This window comes from Heteronotia binoei, chromosome 5, assembly GCF_032191835.1.
Source record: "Heteronotia binoei isolate CCM8104 ecotype False Entrance Well chromosome 5, APGP_CSIRO_Hbin_v1, whole genome shotgun sequence".
Classification (NCBI taxonomy): domain Eukaryota; kingdom Metazoa; phylum Chordata; class Lepidosauria; order Squamata; family Gekkonidae; genus Heteronotia; species Heteronotia binoei.
Window position 1 is genome coordinate 76,741,941 of NC_083227.1, and position 12,023 is coordinate 76,753,963.

The 12,023-nt window shown below is 46.1% G+C and overlaps 1 protein-coding gene across 7 annotated transcripts in view; it reads left to right on the plus strand.

The window, feature by feature from the left end:
* GRIP2 (glutamate receptor interacting protein 2) overlaps positions 1 to 12,023 on the plus strand; it is a 637,553-nt gene that overhangs the window by 391,650 nt on the left and 233,880 nt on the right. Inside the window, exon 1 of one of the 7 annotated variants that reach the window (XM_060239629.1) lies at positions 3,381 to 3,533. The exons of 5 other annotated variants lie outside the window; for them this stretch is intronic. In XM_060239629.1, coding sequence (XP_060095612.1) covers positions 3,455 to 3,533 — 79 coding nt within the window. In that variant the 5' untranslated portion in view covers positions 3,381 to 3,454. Of the gene's footprint in view, positions 1 to 3,380; positions 3,534 to 3,605; positions 3,735 to 12,023 lie in introns of those variants that run through there. One more of the 7 variants, XM_060239633.1, reaches the window with a different exon arrangement.

Here is a 12,023-nt window from a genome sequence, read left to right on the forward strand (position 1 = left end):
CTTGCAATGCTTCTCTGTACGGGGTGGACGCCATTCTGGGGCACCAACTCTCAGACGGGAGGGAGGTTCCCGTGGCCTATTATTTGAGGACCCTGACCCCCGCAGAGCGCAACTATGCCCAGATAGACAAGGAGGCCTTGGCAATAGTGGCGGGTGTGCATAAATTCAACGACTACCTGTACGGTAGGTGTTTCACGATCGCCACAGACCATAAGCCACTACTGGGCCTCCTCGCCCCAGACCGCCAGACACTGCAAATTTTGTCACAGCGCGTCCTGCGGTGGAACCAGTTCCTCAACTCTTACACATATGCCCTGGTCCACCGCCCCAGCAAAGCTATGGGATATGCGGACGCCCTCAGCCGCCTGCCGCTGCCTCTATGGACCCGGATCCCATCCCCGCCCACCATGTGATGCTTATAGAGACTCTACCAGAGAGGCCCCTCCATGCCACTGAGGTAGCTAGGGCCACGGGTAGAGACCGCATCCTTGCACGCGTTTTAGACTGGGTGGGAAGGGGTGGCCCACGGGCAAACTGGACGCAGAATTCAGGGCATTCGCATCACGCAGAGAAGAACTGTCCATGCACAAGGGGTGCCTTTTTTGGAGTCGCAGGGTTGTGGCCCCCCCCCCCATTGCGGAAGCAAGTGCTGGAAGCCCTACACGAAACACACCCGGGGATAGTGCACATGAAGGCCCTGGCACGCCACTGAGGTAGCTAGGGCCACGGGTAGAGACCGCATCCTCGCACGCGTTTTAGACTGGGTGGGAAGGGGTGGCCCACGGGCAAACTGGACGCAGAATTCAGGGCATTCGCATCACGCAGAGAAAAACTGTCCATGCACAAGGGGTGCCTTCTTTGGGGTAGCAGGGTTGTGGTCCCCCCCCCCAATTGCGGAAGCAAGTGCTGGAAGCCCTACACGAAACACACCCGGAGATAGTGCACATGAAGGCCCTGGCACGTAGCTATGTATGTTGGCCGGGAATGGACGAGAAGATAGAAGGGTGGGTTCGAAGGTGCCAACCCTGCCAAGAGTCCCGACCTGATCCACGCAGTGCCCCTGTCCACCGCTGGGAGTCCAACAGGAGGCCGTGGTCCCGGTTACACCTAGACTTTGCAGGGCCATACCAAGGCCAAATATTTTTTATCTTAGTCAATGCATACACCAAGTGGTTGGAAGTGATTCCCGTAACTTCAACCTCCACCGCGGCAGCAGTCAGAGCCTTGCGAAGGGTCTTTTGCACTCATGAAATTCCCGAGACCCTCATCATGGACAATGGGACCGCTTTCACCTCCCGGGAATTCCAGGAGTTCTTGAATCGGTACCTCATCCAGCACATTCGGTCCGCCCCTTTTCATCCAGCCACCAACGGCCAACCAGAGTACATGGTGCACACCACTAAAGAGGCCCTGGGTCACATTGTACAGGGAGACTAGGATCACCGCCTGGCAGCCTTCCTATTTGATAACAGAATCACCCCCAACCCCGTCACCGGGTTAAGCCCTGCCGAGTTACTAATGGGGAGGAAGTTGATCACGAGACTAGACAGGTTGCATCCTGACCGGGCTATGAACCTCCTCAGTTCCCCCGAAACCAGGGAAGCCGCTAGGGAATTCTTTCCAGGGGATCCGGTATACTCAAAGAACTTTACAAGTGGGCCAGAGTGGTTAGCCGCCCGGGTGCTGCGGGTCACCAGGTCCCGCTCCTACGAGGTCTCATTGAAGGGGGGTCAGATCCTAATGAGGCATATTGACCAGCTGCGCCATTGCACACTGCCGGAAGAACCGACAGTGATCAGGGGAGCAGGAAGCGGGGGGGGGGTACTAATAGCAACACCCCCGGAAGCTGTCCAGCCTATGCCGGCCCCACTGACTATGCGGGTGGAAGAGCACCACAGCGGAGGGAGCACCCCCCAGAGAGGAGATTCCGGAACAGCAACAGGTGATGGACAGCCCTTTTCCGGCATCACCCCACCACGAGGAACCAGCCGCCCCGCCAGCCATGGCGGCCGCTCCAACTCCCCAAATAACCCCGAGGAGGCCGACCTGGGAACGCAGGGTGCCAGACTACTTGAAAGACTTCGTGTCTTGAACTGGGGGGGAGGAGTGTTGTGTCTTGCATTTCAGTCCCGAAATTACAACACAGTGGACGCTATGGAGGTGACCAGTGGAAGTCCACTGGTCCCCGGATGTAGCTCCGCAAATACGCTCCGCCAATTAAGATCTGTGGTGGGAAGTTTAACTGGCCAGGATTGGACCTGGCCAGACTGAGGGTTGTTCCAGGGTATGTATATAATCGGGACCCGGCCTGCGTTGCCTCGCCTTGTGATGTACTCGCTAATAAAGCATGTTTCCTTCAACACGTTTCGTCACTCAGTACATTACACACTCCTCTTCCAAAGCTGTGTCATGAGGCTGATTATTGCAGCAAACTTTTAAAAGAGAGAATCAACATGATACTGAGCCTGCTTAGCCAGTGATTCAGAGGCATTCAGATTGCAACATATTACTTGCTAGTTCCAGAATACCATGAGTCTGCAACATGAACACATTTTGAAGCATTTACAGGATTTACAAAATCCAGTATGCCCAAAGTTCTGCAGGGAAAAATTCTATTCAAATAATAATGGGCGTTTTCGCACTGACCTTACTCCGGAGCGACGTCCCTCTTCACCGAGCAGCATCTGCGCGGATTTCGCACTAATTGCTCCGCAGAACCCGGAAGAGCCACAAAGTCCCGCGGCTTTTGCGTCGCAAATGTAAACTGGTTTTTGGCGGTTTACATTTGCGACGCAAAAGCCGCGGGACTTTGCGGCTCTTCCAGGTTCTGCAGAGCAATTAGTGCGAAATCCGCGCAGACGCTACGCGGTGAAGAGGGACGTCGCTCCGGCGTAAGGTCAGTGCGAAAACGCCCAATGTTAAATGGGCATCACGAATTCCCACTCTGAGGCTGAACTATGTGATTTGTCTTTTTAAATGCTGAACTATTGATAATGTATCACTTTTTTTTCATAAACTCCGCCCCCCTTTTCCAAGCCTTCTGAGTCAGCATTTGGTAATTAGGCTGTGGAACTCTGCCTGTCAGATGGTCAAAAGGAGGTGTTAACATGTATTCAACCTACTTGTAGACCTAGTCGTCTTAGAATTAAGGGAACATCCCCAGAAGCAGTTAAGTAGATCTATGATATTTCCTGAACTTCTTAACTGATCCCTAAGAAAGAGTTAATTACAGCTTTCCCCCCTTCTTGCTCAAACTTGGTTGGGTATTATCATCAGAGCTGTAATTATTCATGCTAATTGCTTGTTTGGGGAGTTAGAGAGTGAAGGGGGGGGGGAGGAAGCTTCTCATTTTCATATCAATGATTAGCTGATCAGACTAGATGTACTTCCTCAGAGCTGGACGGATGCTGAAGTGACCAAGTGGTGTGAAGTAGAGCGTGATCAGGTCAGGCTAATGTTGCTTCCTCCTCTGGGACTGAAAAAAAAGAGCATGCACTTCTTGCAGAGCTTCCTCCGGTGGAGGGCACTCCGAGGTAATTGCACTCTTGATTGGCCCTTTCCTTTGTCTGGGGGCTTAATAAGTCACCTTTAACTGGGGACCACTCAGAATTTGCTGAGGATTGCTTCTAAACTGCACCACTGGTGCCTGTTAGAGGGCTGCATGTAATGCGGTGGTAGATTCCTGATGGTGCAGAGGTTTTATTTAAGTGCAACAACTCACGTTCTCTTGATGGGTATGGTATGTTAATATACTGTTTGAGTTGGTTGGGGGATGAATAGGGATATGGTCCTTTTTCTGGGTGTGTATGTTTTGTGAATGCCTAGCTGAAGAGGAATGGGGTCTGTGAAAATGGTTTCTAACAGCTCTTTTGTCAGAAAGATTTAAATGTTTTGCATTAGTGATATGAGGCATTCTAAGAAACTACTTTATTCCTGTTTAGCAACAAAAATCCAGTGGAACTGCAGTTTTTCTGGCTTGGAAAGCTGAAGAGTTTTAGCTAAATCTCAGTTCATCAACTGGTATGTAATGGGACATGGTCCTTGAATAATAGGAATACTTTTGCAGGTTCCAGTAAGGGGTAAGTGGGAGATAAAGACAGTGATTCCCAATTTGTTAAGTGGTAATTTTGGTGTTTCAGTAGTCACTTCTATGCTTCATAGTGGCTTCTGAGTAGTAACTGCATAAGGTCTGAAATGTTGCCTGTGGCAACAATTGGCATCCCTCTATGGTTTTCTTCAGAAAATTGATCCTAGAAGTTCCTTATGCAATGTATATGCTAAAACTGTGGTGCTAGTTGGTCACTGGCCCCAGGCTTTGATCCTGGCACTATTTAGGAATGCAATACTCACTGTGGAGTAACTAATTTGAAAATCTGAGTCTAGTGGCACCTTTAAGATCAACAAAGTTTTATTCAAGGTATAAGCTTCCATGTGCATGCACACTTCTTCAGATACAATGAATCCAAAGCCATTTCATGTGAATTTGAGGAAGTTTGTGCAGACACAGAAGCTTATACCTTGAATAAAACTTTGTTGGTGTTAAGGGTACCACTGGAATCAAACTTTGTTCTGCTGCTTCAGACCAACCAGGCTTCCCACCTGAATCTAATTTGAAAACTGACGGGGCTGTTAAAGTGACCATGTTCTCAGGACTGAAGGCTGAACTGTTGGTAGTTGCAACAGTCTGACCAGTTTCAGTAAGGTCCAGAGTAACAGTGATTCTGATCTGCAGTTGACATCTTTACGTTTGGTAGTGATTTCAAGTTATAGCTGCTGAAGACTGTAATCAAAGCAGAGATGCACAAGGCAGCACAAACAGAACATGGGCTAGATGCCCTTGTAGCCAGAACTGTTTGCCTCTCAAACAGTTCTTCTTTCTCACACTAGGTTATGTAGCCAAAGCTTTTCTTGCTGTGCAAGTAAAGGAATGCAGGTGGCTTTGCTTCCTTTCTTTCTGCATGCCTAGTCATTACCAGAAGAAAAAATTGGCAACGTACTTGACATGGAGCTGTTATGACATGCTAGGTCTTTGGCGATATCTGTGTATTTACAGAGTATTTTTGCTTTGTTTGCCATCATCTTGTGTTCTATGTGTGACTCTAAAGAAGCTAGGTGGAATGTCTATGTACTGAAAATGCCTGTGATGTCTTTAAAAGGATCTTTTTCATTTTCTGCTCATGATGATAACTTAGTGATAAGCAATCTATCAACTTTAACCATAAAAATGAGGGATTGCTTCTCATTCGAGAGGGAAAAAATGATTGTACCTATCACTTGAATGTGCTGATATTGGGGGGGGGGGGGTACTTACATACTTACTTACAAAATTAATGCACTCCATGATTTTCTCATCTGGGTGTGTTACTGCTTTGCAAATGCAGCCTTTCTAGAAAGTTCCAAGGCAATATTAGATTCACTGCTAGATCTGTAAGGTGATTTGGTGTGTGATAGTGACATACAACTGCTGGTAGGAAGAACTGGAGAGGGAGGCTTTGACCGTATTAAAAATGTTAGGATTGCATGGTGCATGCTTTTCCTATAGCAGCATAAAATGGGGGTATTCTGCCATGCATAGGTGTGGGAGGCAAATATCTATTTTTCTATATTTTTAAAAATCAAAGGATTTTATTTCCTTTCAATCAGCCAAAGAATATGCTATTTTTTGCTTTAATACCACAGATATTCTCAAGAACATACGATTCTCTACAAATACAAATGTAAAGATTATGTTGCTGACACTTTTCCTTGAACATCTCTGAGTGCCTCCATGGTTTTCTGCTTCATGATATCAGGAAGCTTAAGAGGTGCCTTTATTTACCATCTCCTTTGAAGAACTGTTTAGGGATTAGGAGGGTGAACTGTATAGCACTACATGTGGCTGAGGCCCTTCCTTTTCCCAAACCCTGCCCTTCCCAGGCTTCACCCCTCCCAGTCTCCAGAAGTTTCTCAACCTGAAGCTGGCAGCGTTATCCATAGGAACAGGCTCACAGGTCTGACCTGCCCCTTGCCAAAGCTGGATACTGATGCATGCAACTGTTGCCTAGTGGTATTTTCTTAGCACCTGTGCACATTAGGGTTGCCAATAGGCTTGGAGGGAAACACCCTGTCTCTTGCATAGATGCTTAATGGGTGAATATGTCCAAATTAAGCAAGGGGTTCCCAGCCTTTTTGAGCTTTCAGGAACCTTTGGAATTTTGACATAGGAATGTGGGTACAACCACAAAATGGCTGCCCCAAGAGGCAGAGCCAGCCACAGTACGGCAGCAAGGTTATGCATAAGTCTAATAGTAACTGGTCAACATTTCAGGCAGAAACTCTGTTAACAGGATGCCTTTTAAAATTAGCATATGGTTGAAAAATACTTTCTTGGATATGCACACCTTACATTCAGTCATGCAGTGAAGTTCCTTGTGCTGCAGTGGCAACTGCTGCCAAAGTATCTTTTTAAAGAACAGCACAGACTATCAGATCTCCAATGGCCAATCTGAAGCCCTGATGCGCAAAAACACTTTCTGCTGCTTCAGAAAAGGCATCATGGCACCCACTGGTGTAGCAAATGGACAAAACCCCCTCCTTCCAAATCAAGGGGCTTTCCAAACGACCGAGGCACAGAAGAGTTGATTTGCAGATTCCTTTTTTTTTTTCCACATTGAATGTGGGAAGGAGAAACAAACCCTTCACCCCCTTCTCCGTTCTCCTTCAAAATTCTTCCCCATAGTCACATCTTATACCTTTTTGTAAACAAAGGCCAACTCACAGATTGGCTACACCGGTCCTCGCCTTTGACATTCTGATTACATTCATTGGTCAAATAAGTCCCATATCCCAACTTAGAAGTGAGAGATGAATAGATATCACCCAGGGGCCGCTAATCTGGACCCCCAAGTCCCACTTTCCCATACTTCATATCTGCGGTTTATCCCCCTTTCCTGTTCGACTCCAGGATGAGTAAGCACAGAGCTTCTGCTGTAGCAGGGGGATTTGACCTTCTCCAAGAGATAGGCTCCCAGAGACTTCCGGAGGTAGAAGATAGCTTACTTTCCACCAAAAGATGTTTACAGAAAAAAAAATGAAGATAACAAGTATCTGTTAAAGAAGAGACTTCGGGCGTTTTCGCACAGAGCTTACCCCGGAGCGACGTCCCTCTTCACCGCGCAGCATCTGCGCAGATTTCGCACCAACTGCTCCGGAGAACCAGGAAGAGCCGCGAAGTGCTGAGCCTTTTGCGTCGCAAATGTAAACTGCTAAAAACCAGTTTACGTTAGCGACACAAAAGGCTCGGCTCTTCGCGGCTCTTCCTGGTTCTGCGGAGCAGTTGGTGCGAAATCCACGCAGATGCTGCGCGGTGAAGAGGGACGTCGCTCCGGGGTAAGCTCTGTGCGAAAACGCCCTTCCTCTCATATCTAAAATGCTTAGCAAAGATTCTAACAGTAGCCCATTGTTCTTTGTTAGGACTTTGGAACCAAAATCATAGAAAGGCCCTATAATACTTTTAAGGGGAGCTCAGCAAATATAATACTTTGAACACATATATAATACTTTGTTAAGGCAGGTTAGTGCAAATGATCAAAATTAGTGGAATTCTATTTGGTACTCTGTCCATGCTCTAATACAAATCTGAACCTACGTCCAACACTGGTGCCACCTGGGGACCTCTGATTTAAACTTTTCATGGCATGGAGGTAAATAACATTGCCTGGTAAATTTGTTGATGGGATGTTTCCCATTAAGTCACTATTAAAAGAATAAGGCATTTTTTTCTTCTGGCAATGTACATGCTAGCATTGTTGCAGGGGTGGCCAACAGTAGCTCTCTAGATGTTTTTTTGCCTACAATTCCCATCAGCCCCAGCCATTGGTCAAGCTGGCTGGGGCTGATGGGAGTTGTAGGCAAAAAACATCTGGAGAACTACCGTTGGCCACCCCTGCTCTAGTTCTTTTTCCATTTTATTTTTGCAGATATCAATGCACCCTTTTATAACTTCAGCCCTCAGAAGTGTTTTGTTACACACCACAGGTTGGTGCATGAGTAGGAGAACAGGAAGGTTTGGGGAGACATGGCCTGCCTCTGAGCATTGATAGTGTGAAAGTCTGAAATTTTGCAGAATCTCCACTTCCACGGCTCTCTGAATTTCTCTTTGGTCAAAATGGGATTGATTAGAAACCAACTCCTAATTCCTAAAAAGATGAAAAGAAACAGACTATTGGATTTCAGGGACAACCTGTGTAAAGAGGAATTAACAGCACTAGTACTTCCCTACTTTTTATTGCTTTTTCTTACTATATGCATAGAATAAAATTTATAAAATGAGACAAGTCTGGGCAGTTGTTACTAATCTCCCTTTCCCCCATCAGCCTAGTCTAATTTGGACTGTAGGTTACTTGGACAAGTTGGGAAGAGATGCCACAATTCCCCCACTGGAGAGGAAATCTCACTTTAGCTACATGCAGCTGTAGTATATACTATACTATGAAGTCCTTAGGAGTCTCTGAAGGCCTTTCTTGTCCTTGTGTGAGGGCATCCTGGTCTTTTTCCTTGACAGCAGACCTCCGATTCAGTGGGAGCTCACAGGAGCGCAGCTCCTGAACCTTTCTGAGAGTTCCACTTCCTCCTTCTGAGAGTTCCACCTCCTTGTCCATTGAATGGTAGGTGCAGCTGCATAACAATCCCTGGATGAGCTCCACCACCTTTTTTTCTACAAAATGACCCCTGCTTGAGAGGATTGTCTTCTGAATAAAACTTACAGTATAGTCCTAAAATAAGCTACACCTTTCTCTGCCCGTTGACTTCAGTTGATTTAGAAGGGTGTGAATCTGTTTAGGCTTGCATATTGGTGGCATCTTGGTAGAAAGGTGCCTTATACTGGCCGCCTTGATGTTCTAGCTTCCATGTATAAATCCCAATCCCACTTAATTTGGAACTGGCAAGGAGGCCTTTCCTGTTCTCTATTCTTTGTCTGCATATACAGTGAGTGTGCGTCTGAAAATCAAAATTATGAATTTTGACTATGTGCCAATTCAGGTTTCTCAGGACACCCTACTAGAAAAGCTAAGTGCCCCGTTACTAGGCAAAAGTTAAACATCCGTGTTCCAGAAGCCTTTGTGTTAAGGATGGCAACTTTGGATTTGGGGCAGAATTTGGGGAGGGGAGGGAACTCAGCTGGGGTGTTGCCATAGTCTGAAGATCTGTTGCAAATCTGGGAGAACTCCCGGTCTCACCTGAAGTGTGACCACTAAGCCAATGAGAGCACTCCATTTGGCCGCCACCACAGGGGAATTATCTATGATGATCCCCTGTAGGAGGACTTAAAAATAGGGCCAAATAGTATAGAATTTTAAGTCAATCAGTCTTGGGCCTGTCTTGTAACTAGGGTTCTCAGGTCAGACCTCCTCCCCAGCGGGGGAGTTTGGGGGGTGTTCCTGGAGGGGTCAGGATGTCCCCAGTACAATGACATCACGTTGGGCATGCAGCCTCACCCCCAGCAATGCTGACTACATACCTGAACTCCAAGCAGCACTTTAAAGGTGGTTCTGTAAGTGCTTTTTGCAAGTGAGGCTGGGGCTTGTGCACCTGAAATCCAGGTGGCAGTGCTCGCTTGGAATTCAGGCGTGCAAGGCCATCCCAGTCACCTGAATTCTAAGCAGTAAATCACCACTTGGAATTCAGGTGGTCAGCCTCTGCCCCTCTTCCTCTCCTCCTGTCAGATTTAAAGGGCCCTTCAGCTGATTGGCTCCTGTGATCAGCTGTAGCATTCTTTAACTCTGGCAAGAGGGAGAGGGTGGCTGCTGTGGCTTCCCCCACTGGGCAACTAGCCTGGGGGTGAGCCCCCCAAATTGGGGAAAACCCCATCCAGACCAGAAGGCTGGCAGCCCTACTTGTAACCTTTTAAAAATACTGAAGGTAAAGCCCATAAGGTGTTTCACCTCCTCAATCAATAATACATTTAAAAACAAAAAAACCAAGAGATGGATTCTTTCTGCCTTTTTTTTTTGCCAGATCTTGCCCCATTCCCCTTTTTTATTAAGGCCCCTCTCACAAATGGTTCAAGTTCATGCAGGTCTTGTGACTCCCCCCTCCCAGAGCCTTTTTGGTAGCAAAAAACCCCTGTCAACTCCCTTTTGTACCAGCATAAAAGCTAGCTGAATCCACTATGCGGTGTACAACTATACAGTCACTGAGTGAGTCTTGTTTCTTCTTCTGGACTTACATATAAAGGGGTTTTTCCTTGCCCCCCCCCCTTTCATCTCTGTCTTGTTGATTCAAGAGGTACAGATCTTAAGTATAAAACTGCCTACCACTTCTGATATGTTTTGAATTGGTTTGTCAAATGTAACTTCCAAGCTAATAAATTTCTAATGGTATGTCTTAAGGTAAAGTGCCTCATTCCTATACCAAGCATGGAAAGAGTAAAACAAGGCCACCAGCAGCAAAAACTAGCCTGATGGGGAGCAACGACACTCCAAGAGGCACAGAGTATTGACCATTGGCTAAAGAAAGTGGGAAAAGAAATTAGCCCACTTACGCTCCTCACAGTTTAGCAAACTGTAGAAGGAAGATCTTAAAGATGAAAATGGATTTCCAGATTATACCTTCCTGGAATTTTTTATGGGCAACCAGTTTGTGTTGTATGTTTATTTGTGGTCTGCCTTTCTTGCTGAAACTCAAAACAGAATACACTGTATGAATCAAATGTAAACAAAAGAAGGGGACATCCAATAAACAAAGCAAAAAGATTTGGAGTGTGAAATGTGAAAATGTGCAGAAATTTGAAAATGGAGTTAAGTACAAGTTTAAGTATCATTGACTTGTTCAGTGATGCAAAAATTGTGTAGTAGGATCATACTTTACAGCAGGAGACAATGGATGGGCATGAATCAGGAAAATGCAGTTCAGTCCTTGGTTCCTCATGTGCCCTGTTCGCAAACCATGAACTGACACAAATTTTTAGCTGTCTTACAAACCGGTTCAGTTCCTGAGGTTCATGCCACCTCAGCATGCTAGAAGCACCAAACTCACAGAGGATCTCTGTCTGACTCTCCTCTACCTACCATCCAAATGTGGTGGGGATTGGATTTACAGGGTCCAATTTATGACCCCCAAAAATGCCCCTAGGAAAGCACTGTACTGGGGGTACCTTCTTGGGGGGGGGTATTACTCAGAGGCTTTAAATTGAATCCTCACTGAACTTAGAGGGCATGTAGAGGAGCATCCATGGAGGGTTGGTCCACTGTGAGTTTGGTATCTCCAGGATGCGCAGGTCCATTCTATAAATTTCTGAACCTGTGCCTGTCAAAATGACCAAGGTTCAGTTACGTATAGAACAGATTCCTTGCAAGCTAGAGACATCAGAGTCAGAAGGGACCTCCCCTGGATGCTCTCCTACACATTCTCCAAGTTGTGACTCTGAAGTTTTGTAAATGTTTTGATGGAGCAGAGACAATCTGTCTGGGAATGTATCCATTCACAAACCAGCACAAACCTCCATGAACCATGTCAAAGTTTGTAGAAAGTTTGTGCTGCTTTGTGGTTCGGTTTGTGTCTTTCCCTACAAGAGGCAGTATGTACAACACACAGTAGTATAATCTACACTTCTTCTTACCCCTTTCCCAAAGGAATTTTCAGAACCATTTTGTGACAGGATGTTCCTAATTGCCTGTGTAAGAAAGCTCCCCTGAATAACTCAGTTTTCTATAATCTGTGGAAAGACAGGAAGGTGGGAAACTTCTTTGACCTCACCAGGTAGACCATTCCATGAGGTGGAGGCCTCACAATGGAGAAAGCCCATGTACAGACTGCTGCTGTTATTGTATATACTACAAGCATGATTTATTTAGACTTTATTCCTGGTTATATACAAAGCAGCTTTGTAAAGTTTTCACCCTTCTGCTTTTTTAAAACTGGAAATGGTTTTTCTTGCTCCTTTTTTCTGGAGTTGTCCAGTCAATGTATTTTAATGTGGGAGGCCTTTTAATGTTATAATCCTTAAATTGTGTATCTGGGTAACATGCTTTTCCGCTTCCCTT